This window comes from Capsicum annuum, chromosome 3 (assembly GCF_002878395.1).
Source record: "Capsicum annuum cultivar UCD-10X-F1 chromosome 3, UCD10Xv1.1, whole genome shotgun sequence".
Lineage (NCBI taxonomy): Eukaryota > Viridiplantae > Streptophyta > Magnoliopsida > Solanales > Solanaceae > Capsicum > Capsicum annuum.
In genome coordinates this window covers 9,026,492-9,048,470 of record NC_061113.1, presented here as the reverse complement: position 1 = coordinate 9,048,470, position 21,979 = coordinate 9,026,492, and the positions used below count along the sequence as shown (strand labels likewise).

The window sequence follows — 21,979 nt, the reverse complement described above, 5'->3', positions numbered from 1 at the left end:
CTACCAATATTGAAAACCAAGTTGATAGGTTCCCACAGTCTACATCAACTTAATATCGTGTCAGCAAATCTTATTGTTATTTATCATTTGGCATAAAATTCTCTCAATATATATCATGACTAACAAATTAATTATGGCACAACATCTAGAAGAAAGAAAAACTGAACCCAAATGTCAGCAATGGAGTGCTTTGAATGTTGAAATTAAGACTAAATTAAGGTTGCTCAAGAGTGAACTCTAAGGGTGTGCTTGGTATGTATGAGAGAAAAACATTTTCAATCAAATAATATTTTCTTCAAAAATAAGTGTGGTTTTTCGTGTCTTGACAAAAATGTATAAAAATATTATCCAAATATATTTATATATTTTTTCTTTTAGATCATGTTAAGTGAATTGTTGAGATCTTAATCCTATTTTTTGAAAGATAGACTATTTTCAATACACTTTTGATTTAAGTAAAACATTTTAAATCAAACTTGAAAAGAAAATACAATAATGAAGATATCATATTAAAAAAAAAAAAAATTAAGAAATTTGTTTTTCTAAGAGAATATTAATTTTGACTAATTAAACAATCGTGGAAGAATTTTCAAACACACCCTAAAATCTCACTCCATTTTATCACTATAAATACCATCTAATAACTCCCATATATCACACACCTCAAAATATTACAATCATCTTATCCTAAGCTCTTTCTTCTTCTTGTTTAAGGCAAATTAATCAAAACATTATGGGTGCTTATACCTTTACTGACAAGTCCACAGCCTCAGTTGCCCCATCAAGGCTATTCAAAGCTTTGGTTATTGATTTTAACAACCTTGTATCTAAATTGGCACCTGATGTTAAGAGTATTGAGAATGTTGAAGGTGATGGTGGTGCTGGAACCATCAAGAAGATGACCTTTGTCGAAGGTTTGTTTTTTATTTTTTTTCGAGGTTCGATATTCATATTAAAGGTCGGTTATTACTAGCCAAAATTGATACACGTGAAATTTTGTCAGAATATTTTTGAATAAGACATTTTTTTAATTTGATATTTGTATATAGCGATCATAATAAAGAAAACAGTTTTATAAGGTACTAAAAATTATACAAGAACAAATAAATTAATTGCAACTAGTATTAATTGGACAAATTTGATTGTGACTCCCATTTTAATCCATATCAATCCAATTATGGATGGCTCAAAACCTACTTATATATTTACTTAACCTATTTTGATCTATCCATTCCGCTCATTTAATACTTCTATCAATAAATATCCATTGAAGGATCATTTTAGTAGAAAAAATTATTTACCTTAATATATGAAACTTAATGTTTTTTTATTAATGACAGGTGGTCCAATAAAGTACATGAAGCACAAGATTCATGTGATTGACGAAAAGAATTTAGTAACAAAATATTCACTTATCGAAAGTGATGTTCTTGAAAACAAAGCAGAATCAGTTGATTATGATGGCAAATTTGAAGCTTCTGCAGATGGAGGATGTGTTTGCACCACAGTAACTGTGTACAACACAAAAGGTGATTATGTTGTTACTGAGGAAGAACACAATGTGCACAAAGAGAAAGCCAATGACCTTCTCAAGGCCATCGAAGCATACCTCCTCGCCAATCCTTCTGTCTATGTTTAAGCCAATGACCTTGTTGTGATGTTATATATTTAAATAATTATAAGTGTGTCATGTTTAAGAAGTTTAAAGTTTTAGATGAGAGGAAAAAATCAGATTGATTATGTATGGGTTGTATCAGTTCTTCTAAGGGATTGAGTTTTAGGTTGTTAGTCTTTTGTTGAGTGTGTGTTTTTTCCCAATTGGTTGTCATGGAAAGAACTTTCAATAAAGAATATCACAAGTTTACTTTACAAATGCTTGTCCTAAACCTCACATGTCTAGTTCTATCAGAGAGGTGGATTCATAATAATTTGAATTTTGTGGATTGTTTCTAGTAGTACTGGTTTATTTCAATTAATTAAGTTAATTTTATTCCAATAAATTTATTAACTCAACTCATACTGATCCGCTCAAATCCACCTAAATGCGTCTATTGATACTTTTTCTATGAAGTCAACTTTTAATTAAAAATGAAAAAATATTTATTACTGCAGGCCATCAATGAACCAACAATATGTTAGTAAGCATGTGTGTTTTGGCTTGGCCACGTGACATTATTTCCATCTTCGATAGTCTATAGTTTCCTCACTTCATAGGATAACTTCATGTCAATTTCTTTTGATGTTTTCATTCATTGAAGTTGTCAAAGTTCAACATTAAGGGATCGTTTGGTAGTAATTGGTTTGGAGAAGAATTATGTAAGTATAAAATTTTGTATACATTTGATGGTTAGATATGAGGCATATTATTTACGTATATAATTATTATATATGTTTGATTTATAATTTAGAAATTTACATATTTAATATATGTATAAGTTATGAAGGAATATACGTATTTTATGAATAAAAAGGTGGAACTAACCATACATGTACAACTACATGAATGTCTATCCTTGCATAATCATATTTGCATAAATAATGCATAAATTTTCTCATAACTAATTGCATAATCGGGTGAATATCGAGTAGTAAATAAAAAAGAGTAAAGCATTTAGTACTCCCCTGAACTACGACTGAATTTGCTACGACATACTTCAACTTCACATGGGTCCTATTATCCCTGAACTCAGTTTTAGTGTATTTTTGTCACTTTTTTTAACTGATGTACCATCTTTTTAGTTGACGTGACAACTTTGATGTGGGCCTCATTTTTATGTAATAAAAGTGTCATGTCAGCATAAAAGGGTGATAAAAATAGGGCAAAATTCAGAAATAGCATATTTATCCTCTTAATTATGAGTTTCATAGCAACAGTTTCATAATTACATAATATAGCAAATTGTATTTTGTATTTTTGCAACTATTGCAACAAAAATACAAATACATATGATTTTTACTGCCCTTATGATCGATATGTATTTTATATTTTACAAATTGTTGCTACAAAAATATAAACACATGTGCTATAAAATGTAATTTGATAAAAAATATTGTTATTTTTTGTAATTTAATACTTAAGTATGTTACTTTATGTATTTTTTCCATAAAAATATGCTAAAATTAAGTTTAGAGATAATAGGACCTATGTAAAGTTGAAATGTGTTGTAACAACTATGGCTATAGTTTGAAGGGGTACTGGATGACTATCTCAATAAAAACCACAAAAAAAATGATAGACTAGACAACACCAATCTAAGAGTGAGGTTCTGTTTGTGTCTATTTGTTTTCTTGTTATTAAATATAATTATTTATTTATCAATAGATGACTTATAATTAACAGACCAAAAAAAAAAAAAAATGATAGACTAGACAACACCAATCTAAGAGTGAGGTTCTGTTTGTGTCTATTTTATTTCTTGTTATTAAATATAATTATTTATTTATCAATAGATGACTTATAATTAACAGAGGTGGTATATTAAAATTATTTTTTTATTTATTGTTTCTTTAAGAGTTGTATCCAGTCAAATATGAATAAATAAATATAAAACACAAAAAATTGATACATTAATATAAGGAAAAATTACACAAATTTCATATTTAAGACATCATATTACAAAATTTTTCTTAATATTTTAAAAAATTATATAAAATCTCGGATTTCATATTTACTAGTGATACATATGCTATATGTATCACTAGTGTATACATATATATACTAGTGATACATATAAATATGTATCACTAGTCAATATGTATCACTGCTTAACGTATGTATCACCAATTCGAAATTCCGGGATAAGATGTAATTAGCAAACTATCCGAAATTTTATGTAATATTGCTGAAACTATCCGGGATTTATGTAAGTTACTCTTAATATAATGCAAACATTGAATATGAGTACATTTTTAATAGAAGAGTACATTTTAATTATAAATAAAAGTATCTGTCAAACTTTCACCTTTGATTGAATGAAACTAAATAATTTTGAATAATAATATCCAAATCAACTTAATTATATCGTTTCAGCAAAGCCTCGTTGTTCTAAACTTAAAAAGAAAATACACAGATGGTGCACCAAACTTAACAAACATTCCTACCGTTGATAAACCAAAGCCTCTCTTATAGCATACATTCAAAAGCCTAGAACAAGTACACCATATCCAACTCCATGGTGATACATATTCCAATAAAATCTGTATTTGTGATCCTTCTTTGGCCTCAGAAATAATGCAAATACCTACAGAATTTTTAAGTGGGTCAATAAAGTTGATGAAAAGAATGGGACATACATCAGGATTCAAATGCAATATAAAAATGAATGAGCTAGGTGATTTATTTTCATATGTTTAGAGGTGGTTGGCGGTCAAAATTATAATGTCTAGAATACAGGCGAAAGGTTGCAAATACCTGGTGAAATAGTCGGGATGAATGAAAGAGGGCCATCACCACTTCTATAGGAAAATAGTTTTAAGTTACATACACTGTTACTTTGGAAAAATAAAATATTACACTATCAGGTCCTCATTACTTGTTATATCTTGTAATCTATCTTATTTTCATGTTAAGATGTATTCACTTGTATGGAGTCTTGTCTGTAGATATATTATTTCAGTGACCTGGCAGTGTAGAAAGTTATTCATACTAAAATATATTTACTTGAACTCTGTAAAAAAAGTTTAAATTACATAATCTTTAACTATAAAGAAAATCTACACTATCAGATCATATTTATCTTATAGCCGGTAACTACTTGTCATGTATTCAAGATTATATATCCACTTTTTATCTTAGCTATAAGTATTTCATATCCATGCCCAGAAAACGATCTTCCCGGTTTCATTTCCACCAGTGAAAGCAGCAGCTCGTTGCAGAGAATACATCCCTTATGGAGTGTAGAAATAGACTTCCATGATAGTTGAGTCACATTGAGGACACTTATACTGAGTCGTAGAAATCCGATGAGCACCTTCGGGCAAGGAGACGAGGCAGTTGCACATGTTGCAGTAGAGCCTCCATTTTGGAGCGCTGACAGGGTCGAGAACAAGTGTACCGCTGCATTCTGGGCAGGGCACAAACGCCTTGTGCAATCACGGAATGTGGACATGTGGGGTGCAGACAGAGGAAGCAAGGCATTCGGACTCCCTTTCCCGACTTGGAAGAATCACCAGTTTTAGGAACGCCAAAATATGCATCGATTCCTTCAAACGGGGGACAGTTGTAGCAATAAAGAGAGAGAGAGGGAACAACTTGCCTTCTGGACCGGGGATGGTACATAGTAACAGCTCGAAATTATCAAGGGGACAAGTAAGCTCCTTGCACAGCTGAAAAAAATAAAAGAACTTCTATGTCTTGCCCAAAAATTCGGGTGAAATCATACACAATAAGAGCTAATTGAAAGAGAAACTGCCAACTTCACAAGTTGCACCATAAAAGGGTGTTATTAATAGTTTCTCCGTTCTAAGTTACAAGGGTCGGAAGTAACTTTATAACAATAAAGCATTTACCTCGACTGTGCCCTTCTGGTGTACATAGTAGACTTCCTCACACATACCACAGAACAGGCTAAGTAGATATGTATTTCATATATCACAAGCATTTGCCACATTTGCTGAGAGATGTCCAGAGTGGAGAAAACTGTACTTAAAATAATGCATCCATGTTTTCAATCTACGTGAAGCCAGACACGAGGTTCAAATGGATAATTAGCATTGAATAATACAAATTAAGCCATCAGCATGTTACAGATTAGGGAAGACTAAAAGCATCATCAATAGTATTCGTTTATCAATATCTTATACCTGCTTAACAAAATAACTGGACTTCCTTCTGAATTGTTCTAGTAAGTGCTGCACAATCATCGAATGATCGGCTTGACCTTTAGCCACCAAAGTGATCTGGTGCTCAATGAAACTTCGTATATCGGGCAAACAGAGATCAGAATCTATGCATTGATACCCTCTTATCAAGCTGACACCCACAGGAGTAGAAATCAATCGCCGCCCAGCTTGTACCTGCAATTAGAATCGGCCAAATACTGAAGTCTAATTTCTAGTAGAAGATTGTTTCACGTCAAAGGAACCATAACAGAAAACGATAGAGAGGACAATCTACAGCAGATAGAATTGGAAAACAATGCATATAGCAAAACCTGGAACATAATTGCGTTCGCATATGTTGTTAATATGCACGGAGATTGACGCATCTGTTCCAATACCATGTTTCTCCATCAAAGAGACCAGCTCACTTTCGCTGCGGTAATAAGGAGGCCAAGTGTTCCCCTAAATTTCCAAGCAAAACCAAACACAGTAAAAGTAAGCTGAAATGGAAAACCTCACAGCAGATACACATACTGTCTTTAAAACATAGGACGAGATTCGCAGATAAGATTTCTGCAAGAAAAACACTTGAGACTGTTTTTGTTTTGCCTATACGTGTCAAATCAATTATTTCGGTTTGCTAAACATGTTTAGTCAATTTCATATTTTCCCTGCTTAGTACACTTACTCTTTTGAGCTGATCAGAAAGAGTCTCTCTACCCCATAAAAACAGGGGTAAGGTTTGAGTAATCCTACCCGCCCCAGGCCCCTCTTGTAGGACTACACTGGCTGTGTTGTTGTTTAAAGAATAAAGTGCCAGGTAAAATTGATCAAAATGGTACTGAGGATTCATATAATCGACCCCGGGATTGAGGTGTAGCTGTTGTCTTTAACCAAATGAATCAATTAATGGATCAATAAATACTACTGAAGTATAAAGACCATCACTTTATTCAAGATGAACAAATGAGAAGTCCATTTGGACAGATTATGTGATACCTCATCTAGATCAACTTTAGGAATCTAGACTTTCTCTCCTACAGCGAACTCAGGAAGATTCTTCTCACTAATAGCCAGCCATGGCATAATAGAGGTGAATCCTTTGACTGTGGCAAGTTGCCCAACGCACTGAAATTGCTCTTTGCCACTTTCAAATTCAACTCTTATCCTGAGAAGATACCCAATTTTACACACGACTTAAATTTCAGCCAGAAATTGAGAATCTTGAAACACAACTAGATTAAAAGTGCCAAGATTTGAACTGTTACAATCCGCTATATTTGGCACTATTGTGCTAGTAACAAGAAAAGAAAAAACACAAAAAGAGGGACTTGAATTGGGTCTAATAATATGAAAACAATAAAAAAGCTGTTTGACATGATATAGGAAGAAACTCAAGTTGTTCGTTAGTTTTAAAGATATGTAAATAAGCCCAAAGCAAGAGGGAGATACTAAGACGTTCATCAAGAAATAAAGATTCGACCTTCTATATTTGCAATCTGGAGAGAGAGTTCCCAGAAAATGCTGGCAGATGTACTGGTACAGTTTCCATGCGTCATTTCCCAAACTAGCTGAACACATTGGAGTAATTGGAGGCTGATCGCCTGCATCAGCTCATGCGTTTGGTTTATTATAACTTTCAGTTAAAAGCTTTTACGCATAATCACCATCTACAGGATTATGCAGCAATGCCCCCAGTGTTCCTCTCAAGTCAAAAGAGGAAGGAGATACCATGCTATCTGTACGTGGATAGCTGGATGAACTGAAAAGAAGAAATAAGCCAAAAAGAAAAAGGATGATCTTGTAAACTTCATTAGAAGTTTCAACAAGTAAAATTTTTCATAATGCCAAACTCATATATGAACCTATCACTACATGCAAAGTCCCATAAGAATTCACTGAAAGAAAACTGCATATTAGGAATTGAACAAAGTGTAAATGAGCACTCTCAAATTGGAGATCCAAAATCCCTGGCTCCCTTGGAAGTCTATCCATTACCTTACTGTGGCCCTAAAATAAAAGAAGGTATCCTTTCGTCCATACATGTTTATCGTACTTGTTCAATGTGATTCACTTTTTAGAATTCAATCCATAAAGATTTTTAAGTTTTCTATAGATAACACTTTTTAACATATAAAACACAAAAGTGTGAAGATGTGAGAGAGGAAAACTGGATAAAACCTTGAGTGTACAGACACGCTCAACCAATTGCTTAGTTAACTGGGGACCAAAGCCCAGTGCACTTGAAGCTACCTGGAATTTGTCAAAAACCAGAACCAGAAGGTTTAATCCAAAGTAAGTGAAAGGAAGATACATTTAAATCATTAAATAAGTCGTGTAATGTCTCAAGGGTTCATAGATTTATTGATTTCTGAGTATGAGGTTTTAGAAAGATTACAAAACATTGGCCCACGTACGTGAAAATCCAAAAGAGGGAACTTCATTTCTTGAACACATTAAGGGGATTAATTAGTTGAAAGTCGAAGGAGGCAACATCACAAACAATAACTCAGGGAAGAAACAGTTTAAGATTACACATGTTCTATACTTGTGTTAAAAGAAAACATTTCTATTTTCATTGGGAGTTTCATGTTAATCAGACAAGCCCTTAGAAATTGCGGATGTAGACGGTAGACCACTTCAAATGTAGATGATTGATTTTTCCTTATTAGTAATGCACGGACGATTAATTAACAGGAAGTGATTATGAATTGAGATGCTACTTAAGATCTGAGTTTTGACACAAGGCAGAAGCATGTCATTTGCCATTAAACTCTGCCGGAACAATTTCTGTAAGGACATAACATTTCAAGACAGCACAATCAGCACAGAGCAGCAGCAGATATGACGATAGGCAGAGCATTTATGAATGTCATTATTGTCAAGCATTTTCTCCAAATGAGACGTAAAAGGTTCAGTTAAAAGAATAAAGGTACAACACAGTGATAGGCAAATAGTAAAAAGTGGAGAGAACCAACGAGATAATAACCCTTGCATCAAGATTTCCATATTTCCGATTGAAATAGATAGTCTGGAAACGTGTACATGCAACTCCAACTTTCAAATCAATCTCTTGACGTGCATCTACAGCCAATGCCTCATCTCTGTTGGGTTAGGCTAGGCAGAATATCTTTTTCGGTAACAGAAGAGAATCGAGCACGGTAGATTCTTCTACCATCGCTTGTGTGAAACCCAGTGCACTCTATAACTGAACCAATAAGTAAGAGCAAGAATAAAGAATTATGACAAAGAAAATTTCCAAAAAGCAGAACTAAAGCAACCTAACAAAGATTCAAAAAGTGGATAATTGGAAGTTCTATCAAGTGATATTGGTGATGTTGAACCCCTTTCAACTTCTTCGTATGTTTACTTTTCATATTTTGAATCCCTTAGTAAAAGATCTAGCTCGGCCACTCTCTCCAACAAATTACAACCATACAAGAAGTGTAAAAAATCACTTCTCAATAAATAAAAGTTCACATCGGAAACAAAACTATAGGTAATGTTGAACCCCCTTCAACTTCTTCGTATGTTTACTTTTCAAATACTAAACCCCTTGGTGAAAATCACAGCTCGGCCACGGTATCCAACAACTTAAAAGCATGCATACAAGAAGTGTAAAGGAACATTTACCCCCATCGACTTCTTAGTGTTCAAAAATTCACATCAGAAACAAAACTGAAACAAGAACAACATAGAATTGGTAATGTTGAACCCCCATCGACTTCTTTGTATGTTTACTTTTCAAATTCTAAACCCCTTGGTGAACCACTGTATCCACCAACTTACAACCATACAACAAGTGTATAAAAAAAAAATCATTTCTTTATAAACAAGTTCACATCAGAAACAAAACAGAACCAAGAATTTTTGGAGCCATTTTTTGTTGAAAATTTCTCAACTTTGGAGTATTTTAGCTTACCTTTGCGCCAAAGGATCCTTAATAATCTCACATAGAATATTAGCCGTATGATCTTGAAGAAGATATCTGAGCCGTAGCTTTTATATTCTTGCTAATTTTTGGAGGAGAAAAAACTCAATATGTATATATAAAAAGAGGGGCATAATCTTTCAACTTGACATCAAATTATATCTGTAATCTTTAACTTTTGGTGTATATAAATAAACACTTAAAATTGTATCAAATTGAACAATTAGATAAATGTCTTATGTGGCCAATTCTTGTCTTACATGGAATCCTATATGTATTATGCCGCATAAAATGTATGTGTTTACTTGTTTAACTTTATACGAGTTTAAGTACTTACTTGCACACCCAAAGTTGAAGATCATAGATATAATTTAAAATCAAGTTAAAAGAGCATGTTTATGTGTTATGCATTTAAAAAAATTTATGTGATTTCTTATATGTAGGTAAAAATAGAATTAATAATTTAAATTTTCATATCTAATCAAACGGGCATTAACATTTTTATGTTATTTCGTTAAATTAATTTTATAATATAAATGTCACACAATATATTTGGTGTAATCTCGCACCAAATATAGAGTAAGTAGTCCTTACCCCACCTTTGGATAGCTTATTCGATAAACCCTTAAAAGGACACATATAGTAAAAAAAAAAAAAAAAAAAAAAAGGAAAAGTTATGACAAAATGCTATGGAAAACATGAAAAAGCATATTGAAAAAAAACAACAACTACAATAAAATAGTATGATAAATGAAATGCAAGAGACACTATATAATAATAGAAATCGGACGATGCAAAATTATCGAAGAAGTACGACTATTGGTCTAAAAAAATAAGTGAGGCAACGTTCTGCTATCTTTTAACCTTTTAATCTAATTTTAAAAATCAAACATGAAAATTGAACAAACTCGCACACCTAAAAGTGATGTATAACAATTTCAATATCGGATTAGGCCGAGCTTACTCCTAGGGATCAGAGTTGGGATGAAAATCGAGTGTTCAACCCAATCTCCTAATCCGATTAGGTTATGATCTTTTGAGTTTTTCTTAGTTAACTTAGTTGGGATCAAATTATGCCACATAACAAATAATAATTATTTTTCACTATATTATTCCCATGAATAAACTTCGAGAATAATCATTCATAGTAGTTAAATTAAAATAAATATTTTTAGTAAGAGAATTAATTAAAATAAAATGGAGGGAGAAAACCTACCCACCCAAACCCTTATTGGATAAACTAGTTTAAGATATGTGTGTTGCACGTGTATCAAATCGCTAATTAAAAATAATCGAAAATATCACCAAAATAAACTAAGGATGGTATAAGTTCAACAATGTTATTATGATGGAATAGTTAAAGTCAATTTTTGCTAGACCAACTTTAAGCATTTAAATTTAATTAATTAAACAAGAGAAAAGTAAAAGTAGTATGCCCCGTACATGCAATAGCACACCAATTTGGCCTGGAAATGACCCGTACACGCCGTTTCACTCGTTTGACCATCCAAATGGCCCCGCCCACCACAATGGCCCACAATCTACTGCTCCCCAGCCTCTTTGGGATCACTAAGTCAATTTTTGGCCCATTTCATGCTCGGATCCCAAGCACACCCTCGAAATCGTAGGCTATAGCATACTGATTTGGCTCGAAAATAGTTCGTTCGCGTCGTTTTGCCTGTTTGATCACCCAAACGGCTCTGCCTACCCCAATAGACCACACTCCCCCGCTCCCAGCTCTCTTGGGAGCACCAGGTGGATTTTCGTCCAATTTCACACTCGAACCCCAGGCACACCCCCGGAATCGTGGGTAATAGCACTTCAATTTGGCTCGAAAATAGCCCATCTGCGCCGTTTCGCCTGTTTAACCACCTAAACGACACTGCCTACTCCAATGTCCCATACTTCCCCGCTTCCCATCCTCCATAGGAGCACCAGGTCGATTTTTGACCTATTTCACACCCGGACCTCGGGTATACCCCTGGAACCGTGGGTTATAACATATCGATTTGCCCGAAAACTGCTCGTTCGCACCGTTTCTACAGTTTAACCACCCAAATGGTCCCGCCCACCCTAATGACCCACACTCCACCGCTCCTCAGCCTTTCTAGGATAACTAGGTCAATTTTCGACCAATTTCACTCTTGAACCCCTGGCACACCCTAAGAATCATGGGCTATAATAAATCGATTTGGCCCAAAAATGGCCCATTTCTGTCGTTTCGTGCAGTTTTGCTCGTTTGACCACCCAAACGGTCCTGCCCACCCTAATGGCCCACATTTTCTTGCTCATCAGCTTCATTGGGAGCACGAGGTTGATTTTTGACCCATGTTACGCTCGGATCTCAGGCACACCCCCGGAATCATGGGTTATAGCACACCAATTTGGCCCGAAAATGACTTATTTGCATTGTTTCATCCGTTTAACCACCCAAACACCCCCCTCTAATATCCCATACTCCCTTGTTCCTAGTCTCTATGGGAGCTCCAGGTCGATTTTTGGCCCATTTCACGCCCTAACCTCATGCACACCCCCAAAACCGTGGGCTATAGAACACTGATTTAGCTCAAAAATGGCTTGTTCACGCCATTTCGCCTGTTTGATCAACCAAACGGCCCCGCCCACTACAATGGCGCATATGTCCCTCCTCCTCAACCTCCTTAGGAGCACTAGGTCAATTTTTGGCCTATTTCATGTTCGGACCCAGGCACACCCTCGAAATTGTGGCCCCAAAAATGGCTCGTTCGAGCCGTTTCGCCTGTTTGACCACCCAAACAGCCCCGCCCACCACAATGGCCCATACTCTCCCGCTCTTCAGCCTTTCTAGGAGCACCAGGTTAATTTTTGATCCATTACATGCTTGGACCCTGAGCACACCCCAGAACCGTGGGCTATGGCATACTGATTTGGCCTGAAAATGGCCCGTTTGTGTCGTTTTGCATGTTTGACCAACCAAACAGCCCATCCCAACATAATGGCCCACACTCTCCTGCTCTTTGCCCTCCCTAGGAGCACCAAGTCAATTTTCAGCCTATTTCACACTCAGAACCCCGAGCATACCCCTGAAAATTGTGGGCTATAGCACACAATTTTTCCCAAAAATGGCCCATTTGTGCCGTTTTGACCGTTTGACTACCCAAACGGCGACACACACCCAAATGGACAATATTTCCCCACTCCCTGAGAGCACCTGGTTGATTTTCAGCCTATTTCATTCTGGACCCAGGGCACACCCCCAGAGTCGTGGACAATAGCACACCAATTTGGCCTAAAAATGGCTCGTTCATGTCGTTTTGCTAGATTGACCACCCAAACAACCTCACCTGCCCCAATTTCCCACACACTCCTACTCTTCAGCCTCTTTGGGAACACCACATTATTTTTCAACCCATTTCACGCCCGAACCCCAAGCATACCCTCGAAATTGTGGGCTATAACATACCAATTTAGCACGAAAATAGCTCGTTTGCGTTGTTTCACTCGTCTGACGTTTCAAACAGCGCTGCCCACGCCAATGGCTCACTCTCCCTTGCTCCCCAACTTCCCTGGGAGCACCAGGTCACTTTTTGGCCCATTTCACGCTCGAATCCTGAGCACACCCTAGAAGCGTGGGCATAACACACCGATTTGGTCTAAAAATAGCCCGTTCGTGCCGTGTCACCCATTTGACCTTCAAAATGGGCCAGCCCACCCCAATGGCCCACACCCTCCAGCTCCCTCACCTCTTTGAGAGCATCAGGTCAATTTTTGGCCTATTTCATGCGCGGACCCAAGGCACACCCCCAGAACCGTGGGCAATAGCACACTGAATTGGCCTAAAATAGCCTGTCCATGCCGTTTTGCTCGTTTGACCACCCAAACGGCCCCACCAGCCCCAATGGCCCACACTCCCCTACTCCCAGCCTCCCTTGGAACACTAGGTTGATTTTTGACTATTTTACGCCCAGACCCTGGGCATACTCCCAGAACCATGGGATATAGCACATCGATTTGGCTCAAGAAAATGGCTCGTACACGTTATTTCACTCATTTTATCACCTAAATGGACCAATGGCCAATACTTACCAGCCCCTCAGTCTCCCTAGGAGCACCGGATCAATTTTCAGTCTATTTCACGCTCAAACCCCAGGTACACCTCCGAAAACGTGGACTATAGTATATCAATTTGGCCTGAAAATAGCCTGTTCTCTTAGTTTAGAATTTTTGACCACCCAAACGGCCCCGCCCACCCTAATGGCCCCCAATCCCCAGCCTTTCTGGGAGCACCAGGTTGATTTTCAATAAATTTCATGCCCGAACCTCGGTTACACCCTTGGGACCATGGGCAATAGCACACCGGTTCGGCCTGAAATAGAATATTCGAGTTATTTTGCCCCTTTGACCACCTAAATGGCCCCGCCCACTCCAATGGCCTACATTTCCCTGTATCCGAGCCTCTCTGAGAGCACCAGGTTAATTTTGGCCCATTTCACGCCTGGACCCCGGGTACACCCCCAAAAACATTGGCTAAAACATATCAATATGGCCTGAAAATAGCCCGTTTGACTATCCAAACTGCTCCGCCCACCCCAATAGCCCACACTCCCCCACTCCCTAGCCTTTCTAGGAGCACCAGGTTAATTTTTTGCCCATTTTACACCCGCACCCAGGGCACAGCCTCGGAACCATGGGCTATAACACATCGATTTTACTCAAAAATAGTTGTTTAGCATCGTTTCGCCCATTTAACCATTCAAATGGCCCTGCCCACCCTAATGGCCTATACTCCCCCGCTCCCCAGCTTTCCTAGGAGTAACAAGTCAATTTTTGGCCCATTTCATGCCTGGATCCGAGAACACCTCCTAAACTATGGCTATGTGTAATACCCCGAGAATTTTTTCGTTGAAATTTTATGCGTAAACGTGTTGGGTTCTATCTTCTAGAATGAACTATAAATTTTTCATGCAGAATGTCTTAGATTATGACCCATCATTGCGTAGAGTATCGAATAATCTTTCCAACGATATGTGGATCGTCTAAAATAGACACCCGAGCGACGAGTTATGAACATTTCGATCGAACCGTGAATAGTAGTGAACAGTAAAACGTACAGGAAAAAAAGTACTGAGGCCTGGCGTATTTTTGCTCCAACTTTAAATGATCATAACTTATTGTACATAATGATCTGGGTGATCTAATATATATCAACGGAAAGCTCTGCAAGTCCTCTTTCCGATGAAATTGGTTTCATCCAATTTGTCTATCGTAGCAAAAAGTTATGGTCGATCTACTTCAGCCTATCAAAAAGGAATTTTTAGGTCAATTTCAAACGATCATAACTCCTCGTACACAATGATCTGGGTGAGATACTATATATCAACGGAAATATATGAGAGTGCTCTTTCTAATGAAATTGGTTTCATCTAATTTGAATATCGGAGTAAAACGTTATGGTTGATCTACTTCAGATTATCAAAACAGTCCACCAAAGGACAGACTCGAAAATTATTTGATTTTTTAGGGGAATTTTGGCCATTCCCCCTCACCCAAAATCCGTCCAAACCCTATATAAAAGCCTATTAGAAGCAGTATATGTTATATTTCATTACATTCCCTTAAAAAGAAAACCCTAAGCTCCTACATCCAACTTTAAGAACCTCCAAAGTTCACCATTAATTCTGCAAATTTATTCAAGATTCCAAGTTCCTAGTTCAAGAACTTCAAGAACCTCCAAAGTTCACTATTAATTCTGCAAATTTATTCAAGATTCCAAGTTCCTAGTTCAAGAACTCCAAGAACCATCATTCAAAGGCAAGATTAACATCTCAAAAATGAGTATCGATTTAAAGTTCATCATTCAAGATATGTGGGGGGGGTTTCAACAAGAACTCTCTTTCGTTCTTGTGCCCAAAAGTAATTTTCTTTACAAAGGCATGATTTTTATTTGATTTTTTATGAATTTGAAGCATGAACCCATATCTTATGATGATTATTATGAAATCTTGATGTTTATGATTTTGAAAGATGAATTTACATGTGTGGTGATATAAAGCATGGATCTTGAACGATATTTATCATGATTTTGATATTTGGGTCGTGAATCCCCATTGGAAATTGTGTTTTTTTTGAGAAAGTGTGTGTTATAAGCACGTTGATGTTGAATATTTGAGATATTTTGAATGATTTGACCTTTTGGTCTTAATGGAGTTGTTTTGAACTCGAGTGTGAAAGAAATCCACAACGTGGTTGATTTTGATAGATGGGAAGCATGATGACTCCCGATGTATATTTATATATTACTGAAATTGTTTTGTTGTGGATTGTCTTTGAAATGATCTGAGCTAAGTACGGGAGAAATCTTTAGCACCGAGTGAGAGGTATAAAGCGACCTTACTTCCCTAGAACTACGTGCCCCCGTAGGAGTGAGCCTGAGGCTGATTTATATAGTGATCACTAGTTTGTGTGGATTTGATATCGATAGTCCTACTCCGATGGCAAGGATAGGACGGCTCTCCCTAATGTGGGTTGTACGTTGAACTCCATGTAGCTCACATAGTTTATGTCGGTTATAGGATATCCCAGTGTGTGTGTGTTTCCTTGTATCTATGGTGAACGGTGAAGTGATTTGAAAGTGGAATTGTGAAAGTTATTCTTTCGAAAGATTTAAATGATATTTACACTATGAGAATTGATATTCTTGATGAACTAAAAGTGATTGACAAATTATATTATGACTCGCATGTGTTATTATACTTATTTTATCCTCTCATGATTATGATGATTTTCTTCGGGCTATGTGAGTCTTTCATACATCCTGCATATTTCTTATAAATATTTGTGATGATGATGTTTATACAACTGCATACACCCCCATATACTCGGTTCCTTTCCATGGTACTGACCCACATCTTTGAATGTGGGCTGCATTTTCTCAAAATGTAGGTTCAGGTGCTCAGTTCCAGGTTCGACAGTGATTCTTTGGGCACGCTGTTCTACATCCTCTGTTGTGGTGAGTCCTCATGTTCTGAGGACGTGATGTCTGATGTTGGTTTCACGGAATTGTTTATATTTGATAACTGAGTATGAGTCAGTTGGGACATGTCTCAATGGCTCGCTGGTTTTATTGATTTTCTTAGAGGCTTGTCAGACTAGTATAGATATTGGGAGTTGACTAATAAGTCGTATTTTGTTATCTTTCTAAAATTCTTTTATTCTTGGATGATGATTACTCTGTTGATATTTGAGAGTTATTTATGAAAACCCCATTGATTTGTGTTGAACTGAATGAAAATGGCTCAAAGGGTTAGCTTGGGGCTACTCATAGCCTCAAGCACCGCGTGACGCTCCGGGACCCGTTTTTGGGGCGTTACACTATGGCACACTAATTTGGCTAGAAAATGGCCCGTTCGCGTTGTTTAATCCGTTTGACCACCCAAACGGCTCTTCCCACTCTAATAGCCCATATTTTCCCACTCCCCAGCCTCCCTGGGAGCACCAGGTTAATTTTTAACATATTTCACTCCCAGACCCCAAGCACACCCCCGAAACCGTAGGCTATAGCTCACCAATTTATCCCAAAAATGGCTCGTTTGCGCCTGTTTGCTTGTTTGACCACCTAAATGGCCCCACCTACCCCAATGGCCGACATTCTCCTGCTCCCAGCCTTCCTCGGAGCACTAGGTCAATTTTTGAACCATTACACTCCCGAACCCAGGGCACACCCCCGAAATCGTGGGCTATAGCATACTGATTTGGCACGAAAAATGCCCGTTTGCACCATTTCTCCCGTTTGACTACCCAAATTTCCCCGCCTACGCTAATGAACCACACTTCCCCGCCCCAGCCTCCCTAGGAGAACAAGGTCAATTTTTAGCTCATTTTGCGGTCGGGCCCTGGGCACGCCCCCGAAATCGTGGGCTATAACACTTCGAATTGGCTCGAAAATGGCCCGTTTGCTATTTCGCCTATTTGACAACCCAAGCGACCCCGCCTATCCCAATGTCCCATATTCCCCAGTTCCAGTCTCCCTGAGAGCACCAGGTCGATTTTTGGCCCATTTCACGCTAGGACCCACGGAAACCCCCTTCCCCTGAAACCGTGGGCTATAATATACCATTTATCTCGAAAATAGCTTGTTCACATTATTTCGCCTGTTTGACCAACCAAACGGGCACACCAATAGCTCACAATCCCTGCTCCTCAGCCTTCTTGGGAGCACCAAGTCAATTTTTGGCCCATTTCACGATCGGACGAAGGCACACCCCGAAATTATGGGCTATAGCACACTGATTTGTCTTGAAAACTGCCCGTTCGTTCTGTTTTGCCTGTTTGACCACCCAAAAATCCTCGCCCACTCTCCATCGTTCTCTAGCCTCCCTAGTAGCACCAGGTCAATTTTTGGTCTATTTCATGCTCGGACCCCGGGAACATGCCCATAACTGTGGGCTATGGCATCGAGTTGACCTGAAGATGGCCCATTAGTGCCGTTTTGTACGTTTGACCAACAAAATGGACCCTCCCACCCTAATGGGCCACACTCTCCCGCTCTCTATCCTTCCGGAGCACCAGGTCAATTTTTGGCCCATTTCATACCCAGAACCTCAGGCACACCCCAGGAACCGTGGGCTATAGCACACAGATTAGGCCCAAAAATTGCTCGTTTTGCATTATTTTGACCATTTAACCACTCAAACGGCCTCGCCCACCCAAATAGCTCACACTCCCCTGCTCCTCCGCCTTCCTGAGAGTACTAGGTTGATTTTTGACCTATTTCACTCCCGAACCCAGGGCCCACCCCGGAACCGTGGGCAACAACACAACGATTTAGCCTAAAAATGGCCCGTTCATATCGTTTTGCATGTTTGACCACTAAAATGGCCCTACCCGCCCTAATGACTCACACTTTCCTGCTCCTCAGCCTCCCAGGGAGCACCAAGTCAATTTTTGGCTTATTTTCATGCTTGGATGCCGGGTACACCCCTAGAACCGTGGACTATAACACACCGATTTGGCCCGAAAATGGCTCGTTCTCATTGTTTTGCCTTTTTGACCACCCAAACGGCACCGCCTACCCCAATGACCTATTCTACCCTATTTCCCAGCCTCCCTAAGAGTACTAGGTCAATTTTTGACCCATTTTATTTCTGGATCCCAGGCACACCCCCGAACCGTAGGCACAACACACCAATTCGGGCTGAAAATGGCCCATTTACACCGTTTTACCCTTTTAACCACCCAAGAAGCCCCGCCCACCCCAATGGCTCACACTCCTTCGCTCTCAACCTCCTTTGGAGCACTAGGTCGATTTTCGGCCTATTTCACTCTCGGTTCCTAGGCACACCCTGAAACCGTGGGCTATAGCACTCCAATTTAGCCCAAAAATTGCTTGTTCACATCATTTTTCCCATTTGACCACCCAAACGACCCCGTCTACCCCAATGGCCCATACTTCCCCGCTCCCCAGCCTCCCTGTGAGCACTAGGTCGATTTTTGGCCCGTTATACATCGGGACACCAGGCACAATCCCAAAACTATGAGCTATAGCACACTCCTCCACTCTCCAGCCTCTCTGGGAGAACAGTCGATTTTGGGCCTATTTCACATTCGTATCCCGAACACCCCCCAGAATCATTGGCTATAACACATTGATATGACCTAAAAATAGCCTGCTCGCACCGTTTCTCCTGTTTGACCACCCAAATGGGTATTTAAGTGAGTATTTTTATCTTCGGCCAAAAAAATCTTATTAACATGTGTAATGCTATTCACTTTAAATAAAATTGATAGATGTAAACATAGTAGAACAACATGTAAACTATGTAAATCAACCTGTACACGGTAAAAAGCAGTAAGTCGAGTCTCACGCCGTCGCTCTATTATCTTTATACTTATCTCGTTGAATTATTGGTGTTGATATCAAAAACTCTTAACATGTCATGATATTATTTAAAATTTTATTTGACATAGTTTTCAAGTATATAAATTTTATTTAAAATTACTTAAAGATTTCAACAAAATTAAAATGTTTGACTCTCAAAATTCTATTTTTGTCACATATATCGAGGACGTAGTATTAAAAGTTAGATATTTTTCTTAAAAAATGTATTTATAAAATTAAAGTTATATTTGAAAAAAAATAATACTATTGAAATGTGGTACTTGAAAAAGAGTAGTATCAGAAATTAAGTAAAACAATGTATTTGAAAATGCAAGGTTATGTTTGGACATGCTTTTAACTTTTTAAAAAAATTAAAATTTTGAGATTGAAAAATATTTTGTTCTTGAAACATAGTTTAGACTGATCAAAATCAATTTTTCAAATTTGAAAAATGCGTCTTCAAAAAAAAAAAAGCAATATGGTGTAGCTCTCGTTGTGTGCATGTTTCGGAAAAGAAAAGAATCCCACCACAAAAGTCTATTGTACACAGTCTATATGCATCTACCTTTCTTATTACATGCATATAATTTATGGTGGAGGGACTAAATTGCAGTTGATCCCGATGTTTCAACCATTAATTAATTGAGTCTATATTAGAAAATCGTTAATGTATGATATAATCATTAAAATTTAGGTTGCCAAAATTAAAGGATGGGTTTAATTAGTGTTAAGGATTATGAGCATTGTCTCAAATCAAGCACAAGTCCACTTTCATAGTTTCATAGGACTCTTGAAGCCACTAAATTTGTAGTTATCTCAATTCTCAATCAATCACAAAATATAAAGCTTGATTTGATCATACACTTTGAAATTGAAATTTAAAAATTTGAAGTTGTGTTTAGACTTTGGACATGCGTTTTATTTGAAAAAAAAAATTGTGAGTAAAAGTCATAAAACTATCAAATGTGCAAAGTTTATGGTCAAATAGATACCCCCTCATTTTCAAAATACTTGTCATAATTTTCTTTGCGAGAGTTAAACCATATAAACTTTAACCAATATTTTAAGGTACATTTTTTTATTGTGTTGATATGAAAAAAACAACAATTTACAGTATTTTCGTGTAGCGTTTGATCCTTCTTGATCCTCTTCATCAGACTCAAATTCTTCGGACCCTTCTTGATCCACTTCATCAAAGTCAGTATGTTCAAACTCATGTTGTTCAGACTCCGATTCAGATTCAGACTCATGCAGAATCTGTTTCCTCAGACTCAGATTCTTCGAACCCTTCTTGATCCTCTTTATCAGAGTCAGCATGTTCGGACTCATTGTCACGACCCGATTTCTTAATTCATGATGGCGCCTACTTCAATCCATCAGTAGGCAAGCCGAGCCATAGTCCGGAATGATAAGTAACGGGCTAATATGCAGAGACCAAATAAAGGATTATGTATAATAATAATAATAAGTAAAAAATAAGAAAGGAGCATATATATATATATATATAACGAGACGAGGAAAAAGGACCAACTTACAATGAATCCCTCCCAAGACCTGATAAGGTCAGTACTAGAGCCGCTACTAAAACGGTACCTAGAGTACTAGACAAAAAATATAAAATGTACAAAATATACACAAGCAGTCTCGAGTACAAAAAACTAACTGGAATAGATAGAAGAGGATCATCCTCGGACGACAACAAGCTCACCCTGCTCTGAATCAGTGATGGAAGGTAGGAACCACGTCAACGTCGACTGCTAGTGCCCGAATCTGCATCAGAAAAAAGATGCAGAAGTGTAGTATATGTACCAAAAACCGCGGGTACTCAGTAGACATCATCGGTCAACTGAACTCAATACAGAAAAAGTATAACTACAATACGAGGGCGTAATCTGAGTCATTAGTAGATAGGGATGGAAAGGTAAACAACTATCAAGCTACGCAACGGCTGTAAAGGAATAAACTTATGTGATACCGAAAAATAATAATGCAGTAATAATAGATAAATCAAACATAACCTAACTGGGCCCCCATAAGCCCACTAGGCACACTGAAGAAGACAATTAACCCATCCGTACCCCCATAAGCCGATAGGACACACAAGTAATGAAAATATACATAAATAGTCTATAACTGCGATGATCCCCATCAATCATAATAGTTTTCCAGATGTGCACCGGACTTGAACCGGATCTCATAGTAACCATAATAACCATTTGCCGGACTCGAATCGGAACTCATAATAACCATAATAATCATTTGCCGGACTCGAACTGGAACTCATAATAACCAAAATAATCATTTGCCGGACTCGAACTGGAACTCATAATAACCAAAATAATCATTTGTCAGACTCGAATCGGAGCTCATAG

General features: G+C 37.7%; 1 protein-coding gene and 1 pseudogene across 1 annotated transcript; one reads left to right on the top strand and one right to left on the bottom strand.

Annotated features, from left to right (window-relative positions):
• Positions 1 to 239: 239 nt before the first annotated feature.
• LOC107864568 (pathogenesis-related protein STH-21) lies at positions 240 to 1,873 on the top strand. The gene is made up of 2 exons (XM_016710983.2): positions 240 to 914; positions 1,341 to 1,873. Exons 1-2 carry the CDS (start codon positions 734 to 736, stop codon positions 1,637 to 1,639), a joined length of 480 nt encoding a protein of 159 aa, XP_016566469.1. The 5' UTR covers positions 240 to 733; the 3' UTR covers positions 1,640 to 1,873.
• Positions 1,874 to 4,077: 2,204 nt separating this feature from the next.
• Positions 4,078 to 20,936, bottom strand: LOC107865726 (annotated as a pseudogene).
• Positions 20,937 to 21,979: the final 1,043 nt, after the last annotated feature.